Consider the following 15260-nt stretch of genomic DNA (forward strand, 5'->3'; position numbering starts at 1 on the left):
CACGGTTCCCACTGTCTTAGACCTAGTTCATCTCTTTTTTCTACATGAATTATGAAATGTAAAGTAATCAGTTTTGAAAAGACAGTCATCAAAAGGTGCATGTCATTTTTGTGCTCAAGGATGTATGAGCATGACATCGCCACAAGAAAATATGTTTAGGTGACGTGTTTGCACATTGGCTTGGCTAGCACCCATTCTATCGGGGGTCATGACAAGATTGAGCTGTTTGCCCAGTTGAATTCTGTGTGGTGGATATGGGTGGTAGCAGAGCAGTAGCAGACCCCCACCCCTCCCTCAGAGTAGGGGGTGGGGGCCATAGGATCAGTTGAGTGGCTTGCCTCATTACTGTAAGGTCTTTTGCGTGCCTGAGTGGCGCTGGAGCGAGCTGATGAGCAGATGTTGGACTGTTGCTTTTAATTAAATCCCCTTGACCTTTGTTTGGATTATATTGAGCGTAAGCATGCATTTATATCTTTCTTTGTAAGATAGCCGTGGCAGCCAAGGTGCTCCGCATACCAATCTCATTTCATTGTGAGACTTAAAAGCTTCTTTGAGTCTTAACATGTTTGCTCCATTGTCTTCGGTTATATGCCAGTATTAGGTTGATAAATATCAAGTGTTAACTGATTCAAACGTTTTGTGTCCTTGATGCAGAATGGTTGAATACAATGCACAGCCCCGCAGCAGAGCCCCCATCGCCTCAAAAAAGAACAGCTCAGCCTCTGTACCACATTTTCACCTCCAGCCCCATCAGCACCAGCTTCAAGAAGCCAATATTTAAAAGAAAAGGCCCCAGTAGTTTCAGCCAGCACTTGGAAACATCTAATCATTCGGAGCACAATCAGAAACAGCAGATCTCCTCTCTGCAAAAGAAGACTGAGGCAACATCTCCTAAACAAGGGGCTGAAGACAGTTCCAGTGAAATCCAAGTGGAACCAAACAATCTGGCTCTTGATCCTTCTCCAGTTACATTTCCTCCCTGCTGTGACAATCCAGATGAAGAGGAGGAGGACCAAACTATCTTCTTTACTCCAGAACTTTTTGACGAGGAAGGCAACGAAGGCAGTCAACAGAAAGATGGGAAGACCAAGTCACCTCCCAGGATGGGTATAGGGGCAGAAAGCCCTGCCCTGCTGTCAGAAGAACTTTTTGGCTCTGAGCAGGCCCGAGGGCAGGAGCAGGCCTCTGCTTTTGATGGACAGATTGCTATTTCAGTCACTAAGGAGAGCACAGAGTTGTCACAGGGACAGGAAGAAAAAATTATAGAACAGAAGCAAGGTGAGGAGGGAGAGCAGAGCGATAACCAGAGCAGGCAGACAGACAGTAGGCTTCGCAGGTTGTCCAGGTCCAAGCAGAAAGCTCCCTCCACTCCATCAGGTAACTAATAACCTGAACACGAGACATATCGTGAACAAAGCAGAATATCTAAAATGCAATTATAGTGCCAATAACCTGTTCAATGCCTATTAGCTTGGCAGTAAAACAAAAGTGAAACGGTTATTGATACAGAACACTGTCGTGTACCATATTCAGTTCATACCATGGCTGCATAGTTTCACAGTTTATCTTGCAGAATTTGAAACCCTATGTTGGAAAGTATCTATGCATGTTACAGCTGCCTCAGGCAACTAGCCCACACACTCTTACCATGAATACAGTAGATGATGAGGCTTCAGCTATCGCAGGTCAGCTTCTAATGTAGTGTGACAGCGCATCTTATTAAACCCATGAAGGCCGGTTCTCAGTTAAACGTATAACATAAAGCATTGAAATTGTAGCGCTGATTGAATGTTCCTCATAACAAATCATTAAAGTACAGAAACCTAATTTGTTTTCCTAAGAAGTAAAAAAATTGTTTAGTTCCGTTTTAATGATGTTTGTATGGATGGTTGAGGAACCTGGATGCTTTAGACATGCCTGATTTCACTTAAAGAAGCGACCTTTACTTTTTCAATTGCAATTATGTAAATATGTGTTGTAAACTCAAGTGGTGTAGATACACATTTGATTTACTTTAAGTACAAGCATTCATATAAATTCTGTTGAGTCACAATAAGATTAAAAGTTAGCGCTTCATTGATATTCTCTTTCATCCTTTTTTCTTTGCCAGTGTTTTTTTTTTCTTTTAAAATCACAGACATGTTTTGCCAAAATTCAGTGGTGGAAGTACAAAACAAAATCTGCTTAAAAATATCAAAAGTAAACTCTTAATGCAGAATGAAATTAATGTATTATTCCGTTATACATCATTATTACTAATGCATTAACGTGAAAGATGTGCTTTACTATTGTAATTAGTGGTGGTTAAGATCATTTTGACTATTTTACATACTGTAATATATACTTTATATACTTTAATCTATAACAATTCATCATATTTTATAAATCGATCATCTAGTTTTTGTAAAATCTTAAACTGAATAGTATCTAGAAACTGCAGCTGGCTAATAAATGTGGTCGACTAAATTATACAATATTTTCTTCCATGTCATAGAATAACAGTACAAGTAGCAGAAAATGGAAATGCACTGTTACTTTCACCACTTTCCAATAAGACTGCTGCACAATAAAAACAAAATACTATATTCTAATATTTTGTCCATTATTTATATCAATAAGGGTACCTCTCAGTCTACTACACAGTACAATTCAGCAGCACAAACTAAAGCTTCCTAAATGGCCATCGCCTCGCTAAACTGCTTTGACAAAAAAAGGTTTATTGCAGGACTGCATCAGTTTTAGCTCGGTAGACTTAAACTGTCAGCTTAGTGTATATCTTCACATAGGCTCTACTACTAATACAGTATATGTTAAAACATGTTCACCAATTAAATAATATATGTAATAAAATATATTATTAAATACGTAAAACTAAGCCAGTGATATTCTTACCAGTCATTTACGTTGTTGTTTCTGTATTTGGAGTCCTGTATAATTCACTGACATTTAGATCTTAACCTCTTTTCTTTTTTGTAATTTTATACGTGGATGAAAACTGATTATTTGTGACCTATTTATGTGCAATGTAGTACGTATGTATAATCAGCAGTTATTGGACATATTTGGTTGGTTGAGTTTGAGGAGCTGAGGTCATTTAATCAAGTCAATGCTAAATGCAGAATCATCAAACAGGCTAACTTGAAGGGAGACAAAAAAAATGAGATTAAACATCATTACACTAATGTGATTTGTCTCATTACAGCGCAAACTTCACCACTGTGTGATTTGCACAGGCGAGCAGAGTAGACAAGTGTTCCATTAAAGCCTTTCTTTGCTCATCAACTGCCTCCCCAAGAGCCTTGTGCATGTAATTGTGCATGGTCACTCGTTAACATCATCAAACACAGAGCGTGGAGAGGCCAGCGAATGTGTGTTAAAAGCACCTAATAGGGAGCCCGCATTACTGAAAGTCTTGGTAATGGCTGTGAATCACTGTGTTTCTTCCCATTAAAATAATTCAGCTTTTCCCCCCAACCGTAAATCATTAAAGCTATACCAACAAAACATTATTAGTTTAAAAAAAAAAAGAAATACAGGACTAAACAAATTTACAACAAACTCCATTTAACAAAGTGGTAATGCATCAACAAAAAAAATCGCACCATCCAAATTAAATGAAATTTCACAGATTTGTGCTGTTTGCCCAATTTAAATTCTGAAGTAGTGAATTAGTGAATGGTCAACAATCCGTCTTCATAAAGTGTCAAGTAAAATGAAAACTTTCCTCTCTTTAAAATTTATTTATAATTTGTCAGGAAAAGTTGAACTCACTACTGGTGTAAGGCAAGGCAAGGCAGTTTTATTTGTACAGCACATTTCATTTATTCAAAGTGCTTTACACAAAATAAGTAAAAAACCGATAAAACACAAGTATAAACAGTTTAAAGTAAAAACATTAAGACAGATAAAACACTAACTCTAACCCACTTGAGACTACCTTCACACTAATTAGTCAATTTTAGTGCTACCTTTTGTGATCACACTCAGTGTCACTACCTTTCACAACTCTATTTTTAAAGACGCTACCTTTCGTCTCCTTGGACGTGTAATTGTAGGCTGGCCTCATTAGTAAACTACAAGAGTGATTCCCAGCTAGTTTATGTGTACATCAGTGGGGACTTCTACAGTTGCCAGGGGAATGTTAAAAGATTGTGTCGTGGCGGCAGCTAACATGAAAAAAAAAAAACACAAATGGCATTTTGAACTTGTGTGTGGCTAACCTTTTAGTAAATTTCTCACAATAAACTACCATCTACAATGTGATGACTGCGCGGGACCTGACCACCACCTGCTGCAATTTTGAGTATGTGATAAATAGGTTAGAAGGCCAGCACAGAATTAATGAAATAATTAACTAAAAGTGGAAGATAAATGGTTGAAACCTCCAGCGTCTGTTGATTAATTATAGTTTGAAGGCAAACTGGACCAAACCAACTGGAAGTGTGTCTAAACATTATGTCTCAATTGAAATAATTTCCACCTTTTGACGATCAATAGTAGGCCTGCACGATTAATCATTACAAAATTTTGATTTTCATTCACCCTGTTCGCGATTTAATTTTTAAATAACTGAATTTTTTATGACTTCAATTCTCATTTAATTTTACAAGCCGACTGCATCACAAACTCTACTACTTTTGTCCGTGAGTTTTAAACATAGACTGTATAAAATAGGTTTTAAAGCTCTCCCAAGCGCTGCAGTGCTCTCCCTTCTCTTCATTGAAGGCCCTTGTTTACAGGCTTGTGGTGATGCTCAATGTGCTATTGGTGGCAAAAGAAAATCTGTTTGGTACTGCATGATTCATATTTTTCCAAGGATTGTGCAGGCATAATCAATAGTGTTAAATAACATCCAAATTAACATCCATTCAATAAAAAACACTTAAAGCACTAAAGGTAGTGTTCTCTAGCTCATCATCTTTCAATGCTGTTTGTAGCTGCCAGCCTGTCATGACGCCCAAGGCCGATTTAAAGAATAAACACCAGTTAATCTAATAATTTTCCAACAACATTCCTGTTTGTTCCAGGGAAACATGACTGCCAGATTTATCCTTTTGCTAAATATGTGACTTAATGTCAATTGACAGGTGGATACTGTGAAGCCAAAAGTGTAGGGAGAGCCTGTCTTCAGCAGATTGAGACCAGGAGCAGCCAAAGGAAGACTGACACAGCCAGACCAGATTATGAGTCAAAAGCAATGAAGCCGGGTTTGAAGAGCAGACCATCTAAAGCCAGACCTGTCAGAGTATACTGCTCAAAAAAAGACATAGTTCAAGAGAATGCTTATCAGTCACATTTTCCCCCCGAGGTTCAGGATGATAGCTGGATTACCTGCCAGCAGACAGAGCTAATCTTGAAACGAAGGGTAAATGACAGTGTAACTGAGTCAGGAGAGTCCACTGTGGGTGTGAGGGAACACAAAGCTCTTAAAAAAGGGCCTACCACACCTGGTAGTTCCACAAGGATTGAGTTTGACATTGTGATTCCCAAGAAAGAAGACATAGGGGGTCTTCAAGAAGCTGCAGCAGCAGGGTGTAGTCCTGCTAGTCCAGCAGAGGATGGTCCAGGATGTCAGCACACAAAACCAAAAGGTATTATATAGTCTATTTAGAATATGAAATCATAGGTTTTACAAATCAATGAGTGTAAGTGCCAATGTTGAATAGCACACTGGAGAAGGTTGAACATAATAGTTTGCAGTACATTACAAAATGAATTACAAAATGGAGCCAGTTGCCTTTACATTGTAAGGCAGATAAAACAGAAACTGCAGAAAAACAGAATTACATCTTGACTAGTTAAGATTATTTTTTGCCTTTAATCAATAGGCCAACTATAGACAGGAAGGTGGGGGGGAGACATGCAGTTAAGGGCTGGAATTGAACCCTGGCCACTGCAGTAATTACTGAGCTTTGGTACATGGGCCGCATACTCCGGGTGAGCTACCAGGGGCGCCCCTTAATCAGCTGGTTTTATTACAGCCTCTCTGGGAAGTAGCACTGTTGACAACCTCACAGTTGCAAGGTGTATGTATTTGAGCTCATCCTGCCACAATCTATTGTCAAGTATTTAATTGCTCAGCCAGTTACATTCAATACTGCAGACCTTCACCTCAATAGTTTATTGAAGGGAAACTTTGGAGCGGACCCTACAGAAATATAAAACATATTTATTTACCTTTTGCCTGATTCGGTCTGTATTTGTTAATAGTGAGTAGTGAAACCAATATGAAACTGTAAAGAATTACATGCTTTGGCACAAAAGTTCATAAAAAGTGCTACCCAGTAGAGAGTTTGGGACTCGGATTACAGTATAGCACATTGTATAATAATGTTTAAATTATGAATACATTGCATTACATGTTTTTTGAAACCATGTGTGCTTTTTTATTATGTATATATGTTTTTATGTATATCAGTATAATGATCTCAATTTATTTACTTTAAGAAGTAGAAATATTCCCTTAACTGCTTTTCAACATCTTTGATAATATAGTTTGTTTTTATTCTACTGCATTGGTGTTGCTAGGTCTGCAGCTACTTTATTTATGTAAACTAACTTCAATTTTTTCAACCAAGCTATAAACATACAGAGATCTTGCAAGCAGGCGCGCAGAAGATTTAACAACACCTCTACAAAAAGAAAGGTAAGTGTCAAGTCAAGTGATGGCAAGTAAACTGGTTTTCTTCATCATCAGTGACAGTGAATGGATATCCTTTTTCTAATCGGCTTTTCTTTGTATCGCAATATTCATAATTATATTAATTAAAATAACACCAATACGTGTCGAAACAGACCAGTGCTGTCATTCACATGCAGTGGTGGATTTTGCACTTAGTCTGTTTCCTGCACACAGAAGCACATAAAGAAAACACAGTGGACGGCAATGAGTAAAAATCCTGTGTGAACACTTAAAACGAAGGGTCTAAAAAGGGAAAATATTGTCTGATCCCACCCAAAGTAATACAGTAGATGGCCAAAGAGTACCACCAAAATAAGAAAAAAAGAATTTTAGCACTTATACAAAATAAGCATTTAGAAACAACACATTTTCCACTTTATGGGCAGTGTCTGTGTTGTGAATCTGCCCGAATCCTAACCCATACAGAAAATGTTTTCAGTAACTCCTCAAAGATGTTTCTTAACAGACATTTCTAAAAGTTTGGATATAAAAAGAAAGATTTGAGATATGGACATTGCAATTTAAGGCAAGGAAAGGCAAGGCAGCTTTATTTGTGTAGCACATATCAGCAACAGGGCAATTCAAAGTGCTTTACACAAAATCAGTTAAACAGATAAAACACAAGTATCCTTTTTAAATTCATAAAATAGATAAAACACAAGTGTGAACTTGAGACTACCTTCACACTAATTAGTCAATGTTAGTGCTACTTTTCGTGATCACCGTCAGTGTCACTACCCTTCACGACTCTGTTTTAGAGACGTTACCTTTTGTCTCCTTGGACTCTTCTTCACACTAATTAATCCAATTTAGTGCTGCCTTTCGTGTCTATTTTTCGACACTACACATTCACACTTTTTCTTTAAAGTGCTACCCTTTAAGCATCAAAAAGCTTGAGACTGCTTTTTTGTTCTATTTACAGAGAGTCAAAGACCAAAAGCCATGCTGTCTGGGACTCTACTGTTCTATGTGTGAAAAGGAACTACTTCCTGTGGCACATGGTAATATCTAAGAAATCTTTAGTTACTTTGAAGTTATTTATCACAACTAAATAATCTGAGTTAAACCGTTAGTCCAAGTGAATGTTATTCATTTTGGTATTTTTGTATTCATTTTCACTTTTATGACTTCATTTTCCAGGTGCACTACGACGTGTTGTTTGTGAATTAGACCATCTAGCTTTTCTGAGAAAAGACTCTTTTAGTCCTACAGCAGCGACCCGCCGCTGCGGGTGTGCACCACAACAGCCATCAATTTCAGACAACTCAGACTCACTGCTGGTAGTCCAAAGTCTCGCATCACTGATGGCCCTAAGGAGTGCTCTGCAACCCTACTGTGATCACAGTTTAACTGGTGCGTTGACCGCTGGTTTGATAAGACATGAACAGTATAAGACGTGGTTGTGATAAATCTTGTACTAAGCATTCAAGAAGTCAAATAGCTGTTTTACCATTTGTTGTGTCGTTAACTTCTGAAACTACAACCAATTTTGGGCCATAAAAGGAAAATAATTACTTTTATGAATGTATTTTATAAAAATCACAAACTTTAAGTATTGATTATTATTATTAATCATTTATTAGAGAAGTTGCTGCATGCTATTTTCTAAGTTACCTGGCTAACTGAGTAATCCTTCTTGGTACAATGCCCCTTCATGGGCTCTTCTTTCTGGAAGGTACTGTAGGTGTCTGACTAATCAACAAATACATTTACTTTGGTTGATGTATGGACAAGTGGCAACTTTTCACAATACACTCATTTGAATAGGACTTTTAGCTGGCAGGTGACTTAACATTTTGTTATAAGTTTGTATCACATGTACATTCTCAATTTGATCTTTATTTTTGTAAGTAGTTTTAATTTTATAAGTAGCTCTAGTTAACCAAACTACATTTCTCCTTCTTCCAGTATGAAGTAATTGGTACTGTAGCTTGCAAAGCTATGCCTTCAAAGTAGCTTCACTAACACTGCCTTTCACTTTGATCCTTTTATGGCACATTTTTTTTCCTCTTAAGTTACATGCTTTCCCACTGCTTTCCATTCATGCAGCATATAATGCCATCTGGAATCCCGAGGAGGGCTCTGTTACCAGATTTCTGCAGTGCAAAGGCTGTTTGTCTCAAAGCCCCTTTCTGTCTGCAGCTTTAATTGCAGCAGAGATTCAGTGCCCTCGAGACATGGCTCAAGATCAGGTAAACATTATGAATATACTGTATATAAATGTGAAAATGTACATGCTCAGTGTGCTCATATACAGTGTCATATATAGAAATCCTGATTGGTATTTGGTGGAAACCACAATCCAATTTATTAACACCCCTTTATACTTTTCCACTGTTTTGCATATTACTTATTGTAACTGAATAATCAGCCATTTGGTCATAGTATTATAACCCTCATGATGTCCTTGGGTCAAATTCTACCCATTTTCAAAAGTTTCGATATAAAAAATATGGGTTTCTTTTACATCATATTGCCCAAAAATAACATGGATGGACTGTAAAGATGGACACTAAACAGTCTATTATTATCCATCAACATATTTTTCTCAGATCTTAACTGTTGCTCAAAATAATTAATAATTTCTGGTGGATTTAATTTCTTAGATGTAATTTCATATAAATGAGGTTTAATGACCATGCATTCCAAAAATAAGTGTAAAACTAGTGGTAGTAAATGGGAATGAAGTTGGCTAAAAAGACCTGAAATACAGAAGTGGGTGATCATTTTTTATTTTTTGCTTTATAAACAGTTCTGCACAATTTTATCGAAATCTCAATATGGACTAGTGCAATATCCAAATTGCAAAGGGGCCCAATATTTGTTAAAGGCAAAATATGTGTCAAACCGTTCTGAATGAAGTGTTGTAGTGCTGCAGAGACGTCCCAGCATACACATCCTATCCTACAGACTACAGAAAACATGCTTGTAAAAATCACACTATAATCATTTTATTTTTTTAAGGGTTTAATATCTGTCAAGGAAAATGAGGGAAGACAACACAAGGGTTAACTCAAATTTGGGTGTACATTTTAAGGATTCAGAATACTTCCCACAGTGTGTCTCGTAAACAACATTGCTCACCACAAAGGTTAAAATAGTCCCTAATGTTTATTTTATCTCTGGATGGATATGTGTGAGTGTGAATGTTTTTTGACTCATTCATGTGAGACTCCCATGTTGATATCTGGTCAAACCATTACTTGACTTGAGTCCAACAGCATTTTTACTGAGCTCTTTTGCTTACTTCCTTGTAAGTGCTGCTCTTGTTTGTCCAGCTTTCTGTAACTCTTAAATCTCAGGTAGTTGCCTAAAATAAATAATAGCTTTATGGAAACATCTGTTCATTGTCGAACCCATGTTCACCCTGGCTGGGAGAAAGGTTGCAAAGACAGGTTGAATAACTGGAAAACCCATTCACCTGCAACCACATGTTAAATAAATTTCAGTATGTTAGTCTGAAACTCAGCCATACTCAGCCATGCGGGATACTGCTGATGCTGCTTCATTTAGGATTGTATCTAGACACTTTCAGACTCAATTATTTTTAACTCAGTTTTTTTTTTATGGTATCAATATATAACAAGAGTTATCTCAAGACAATTAGTCCCCCGGCAGTCTAAAACTATTACAGCATAACTAAGAAAGACAGGGTAAGAGAGGAGCCTGGTTGGGTTGTACTGCCCTGCCTCCCTCTAATTTTATTATATTATTGATTATATGGTAGAGGAATCTGGCGACTATGACGAGAAGCAGGTGGGCCGGGTTAGGCGAACGCTGCCACTCATCACTCCCTAACTTTAAGCTCTGTCAAAGAGGAGAGTTTTAAGTTTACTCTTAAATGTCTGCCCCCCAAACCCAGACTGGAAGCTGATTCCACTGGAGAGGAGCATGATAGCTGAAGGCTCTGACTCCCATTCTATTTTTAGAGACTCTAGGAACCACAAGTAACTCTTAATTCTGGGAGCGCAGTGCTCTAGTGGGACAAAAAGCATCCTGATAATAAAGAAATACAGTAGTCCAGCCTGGTAGGAACAAATGCATGGACTTGTTTTCCAGCAATAATACAATATGGTATATATAATAATAGTATAATATGATATAAATAATAATACTACAATAATTAGATATGATATAAATAAAAACACTGATACTGAGTGTTCAGTTTATGGTGCAAATGTCGTTATAGTGTGTATTTGTGTTGTAGAGTGTGTATTCGTATTGTAGTGTGTGTATGTGTTGTGGAGTGTGTGTATTTGTGTTGTAGTGTGTGTATTTGTGTTGCAGGGTGTGTAGTTGCTTTGTAGTTTACCTAGACAGCTTAAAGCACTGACTATTACATCCTGGAAATCACACACAGGCTAACTGCCTAAACACATAACCTTAACCATTAACGTTTTAAAACAATCCCCTCCCCCCTGCAGCATTGACTTACCATCATTTTTTCTTCTTCATTTATACAAAAATGTAGTTGGTCTATTCCATCAAATTTGACAAACACAACTGCGTGCGCAGCTGTGCAGGAACGTGCGCATGTCTATTACTTTCACTGTCTAGTCTACCATACATCCCCCTTTTTAGGGGGAAAATCAGCCCCTTCCTAATAGTCCATGATTCACATGCTTTCGCACGACTGTTACGAGTGCTTCACATGCACGAGCATGCGACTTACGCGCAGAGGTCCAACTTTTGGGGGGTAGTTTTGACCCCCACCTTTTTTGGAGGGATTTTTGACCCCCACCTAATAGGGCCACACCCTGCAACATAAATACACACTACAACACAAATACACAATATAAAGACATTTGCACCATAAACTGAACACTCAGTATCAGTATTATTATTTATATAATATATCATAGTATTATTATTTATATTATGGCATTTTATGTCTATATAACAGTGTTCTACTATTCATGTCCTGCATGATCCATGTGAAAAAAAATTACAGTTACAGCAGTGTACTGGACATGTATCTTGCAGTTTTATCGGGGTGGGTTTAGCAAAGAGATTTCTGTTTTTTCTTGTTGTTTGCCACTTGTCCCTTCTAAATTGGTTGTGCCAGGTGGCATATTTCAATCAATAACTAGTCCACTCCTCCATAATCTGATTTACAGTGGTAACAGAACAGAGGCACAGTACAAAGTACAAAAACAGGATCTGCAGCAATGTGCAGTGCAACAAAAATATATATATATTTTTTTAACTAAACCATGTAAACCTATTGTGGTACAATCTCAAAATACAATTATGAACCTGAACACGAGCATATGGGCACTTTTAGAAAACATGTCAAATAAGGAAGAAATGTAATTTTTATGCCATAAAAGTGCCCAGATTTAGTGACAAGTAGTTCACAAGTTCATATTTTACATCAGGGTTACAGTGGTGTGACAAGCACCCTGTCTACCTCCACATTAGACACTTCCGGTAAAGGAGCTCACATCTTGCCATGGCTGACCTTTGTTCTGTTTATATTCTTCTTTATGCACATTTATATTTTTTTGCTGTGACAATAACTGCAAAAAAGTTTTTATTTAAATAACTGCAACATAATTAAACATTGCTGTTTTAATTTTTTCATCATTGCACTAAAGTCAGGTCTTGTGGAATATTTAGCTCTTTCAGTACCAGATTTGTTTCCAAGCAAGTTTGTATTTGCAAGGAATTTGCCTTGGTGGATTAGGTGCACAGTAGACAATAAACAAATCAAAAAGTTAAATTAACAACAAAGCAAAGTACTGCTACAGTCAAAAACAAATACAAAATAAATACATTACAACAAAAAGCAAAAAAGACGCTTTATAAATATGTGCAATACAACTGTTTTAGACATGAAACGAAGGCAGTTTAATTTGTGCAAGGTTTGCAAAAATATTGATTAAGTTTACAGTATGCAGTATATGATATGTGCAATGGCCAGGAATATCCTGTTCTGTTTTGTCTTGCAGTTTTAGATTTCAGTAAATACTCTCATTTGACATTACGTTACACAATAATCGCCTTGTTTGTGAAATAGCATCAACATTTTGGCCATCTGGAGCACAGTGTAAATCAGATTAAGCCAACCCGTCAAACGCACATCTCTGCCCCCCTCTGATGCAAGGGGTTTAGGACACACTTTGGTCCACCCTTCACAGTTTCTTATGATTCTTTTCAAGTTCCTTCTGTTCTGCTGTGAAATTGACAGACAGCATATTGCATGAGGAGCTTTGGATTGTGTCTGGGTGCAATTGCCACCCAAACTTCAGTCTGTTTTCAGCCACCTAACAGACTCCAACATTTTTGACGTGGGGTATGGGACACACACACAACTTTACTTGCATCATCGATTACTGTCCTTTTGACCTGTTAATCTGAATTTGTCATAATCTTCCCCCTCATCCTTTATCGCTTTGTCATCCGAGCCAAAACATGTCACTTCTCATCCCTCTGGCACCTGTCTTCAAGGATCATAATCATATGAAGTTACTGCGGGAGACATTACATTTAATATTTCAGATAATAGGAGGGCACGCAGACACCATGTGTGTCTTAAAATGCTTTGTTATAGCACAGATGAGATTGGAGACATGCAAGCTCTTCTATGGTGACCTTTAATAAAAGGCTATCTTTATGCCCCAGTGAATATTAAAGGTGATTATTTTCATCTGAGCGACTTATTTGTAACACAAAATGAATTCTGTTGAGCAGTTCCATTTAAGCAGAAAATATCTTTTACAACAAATAATTCCAATGTGTTGTAAAATGTAAGTCCATATGTTTTATAAATAAGTGAACTTGTGAACTTGATACTTAAAAATCTGTCAATTACTTATCTCCTTATAAAAACATTGAATATTTTTTATTATTTGGTTGTGTTACCATGTAAATAATTGCACATAGGTTTTAAGCAAAAGTATCTACTGAACAGAATACATTTTCTTTGTCCACTGTTTTTAAACTGCCACTCTAATCGGTTCTTTAAGACAGACGCAGGGCGCAGAGCAAGTTCTTTTTTTGCATAATCGGTAATTTCATGTCACTTTCCAACATTATCTTTATTAGGATATAAATGGAAAATATTATAGATACAACGTAAAACTTATTATATAATCTCCCACTATCCATTTCCTCCTCCCAAGTATCCCTCTCTAAAACACCAACAACAACAAGCATTTATTTAAAAATATACAAATTGTAGCTACACTATCTCCTTTCATCTAAAGTTCATACTCTGCCTCGGGTGCTAGCTAACAGGTTTGTTTTAGGTTTTCTTGTTGTTGTTTTTGTAGATATTATGTTTAACGTCCATTTTTAACTTTTCTCTGCTATGATCCTTTGTTAATATCAGCTTTACGATAACAATTCAATTACAAGGTCATCTTTTGTGCTGAATAACATCTGTTGTACAATGTATGAAAATTGCTAGAAGCATTACATGAACTGGGCATACAGCATGTCCCATTACATAAAATGAAACATGCAGGTGATGTTTTGCAGAGATTTGTGATGAGATTAGAAAAAACATCTAAATACAAATGTTCATATTGTTTGCTTCCCAATTGAAAAGGGATGTGTTCATGACTAAATGAATTACATGTTATTTTAAATGAAAATAAACTTTGGCAGCTGTGGAGCATTAGGTCAATAAGTAATGACATTAATTTCTTTAAGCGTATTTAGCTTGATAAAGATTGTTTGACCGGGACATCTGGTAGTAGAGGGTCTTTAGCAATCTGTTTACTGGAGCAGCTGTTAGAATTTGGCTTGAGTCATAGGTTTGGAGCTCCTTGGACAAATAAACCCAGATTTGTTTTAGAGGGTCATTGGAATTAGACACCTAATCTGCCTATGTGGTTTTATAAGTTGACTGATCTTCATATAGACATCCGTTGTTTGGGCTGATCTTAGTGTGCTTCCACCATAAGCTGGTTAATACTATAAGTGTGATTGTGGCAACCATTTGTCAGCTGAAAGCCTGATGCCTTTTTAGTAGTGGATATTGTAGTATGGTCTCAGCAGGAGAGCATTAAGTACTGGCAATTAGCCATTTATGCAACCTAACCCTGTTTATGGTGGACCACTGACGGAGAAAAGAAACTGATCCATTAAACTACTTAACTTCTTTTTGGAGGTTTATATTGGAGTTTTTTAGTAGCCGTTGTCTAGTTGTACATCATTCTGTACATTCATGTGTCCGTCCTTATTTTAAAGTTGTTTGTTTTTTTAAGAGTATGCAATATATGTATTAAGCTGTGCTTCAGTGTATTTGGTGAACATTTGCATTGGTTTCAATAGTCTTGTGCTGATTTTGATTTGCATACCATAATCATTACATATGTCTTATTATCTAGCTTCAGTTAGTTTCTTCCCTCTCTGATTTTTTTGAGTAGCTATGTCGCTATTGTTTTTTCAATCAAGACAGTTGAACTTCTGTGATTGGGGATGTAATAACATGTCGCTCTGCCACATCGACCAATTGATCGCATTGATTGACTTACTTAAGTAAGCATTAACTTAGGCTAAGTGTTGTGGTTTGGGGTTTTTGCTTGGGGTTCTTTTCCTCCTTTTTTTTTCTCCCCAGTCTTGTGTTGTT

General features: G+C 37.0%; 1 protein-coding gene across 3 annotated transcripts in view; it reads left to right on the forward strand.

The window, feature by feature from the left end:
* Positions 1–15260, forward strand: part of brip1 (BRCA1 interacting protein C-terminal helicase 1) — a 79832-nt gene that overhangs the window by 37082 nt on the left and 27490 nt on the right. For all 3 annotated transcript variants that reach the window (XM_034867299.1, XM_034867301.1, XM_034867300.1), the window contains exons 20-25: positions 655–1377; positions 5088–5591; positions 6579–6646; positions 7605–7683; positions 7823–8035; positions 8732–8874. In XM_034867299.1, the coding sequence (XP_034723190.1) occupies positions 655–1377; positions 5088–5591; positions 6579–6646; positions 7605–7683; positions 7823–8035; positions 8732–8874 (1730 nt within the window). The remainder of the gene's footprint in view (positions 1–654; positions 1378–5087; positions 5592–6578; positions 6647–7604; positions 7684–7822; positions 8036–8731; positions 8875–15260) is intronic.

Source organism: Etheostoma cragini, chromosome 3, assembly GCF_013103735.1.
Source record: "Etheostoma cragini isolate CJK2018 chromosome 3, CSU_Ecrag_1.0, whole genome shotgun sequence".
Classification (NCBI taxonomy): Eukaryota; Metazoa; Chordata; class Actinopteri; order Perciformes; family Percidae; genus Etheostoma; species Etheostoma cragini.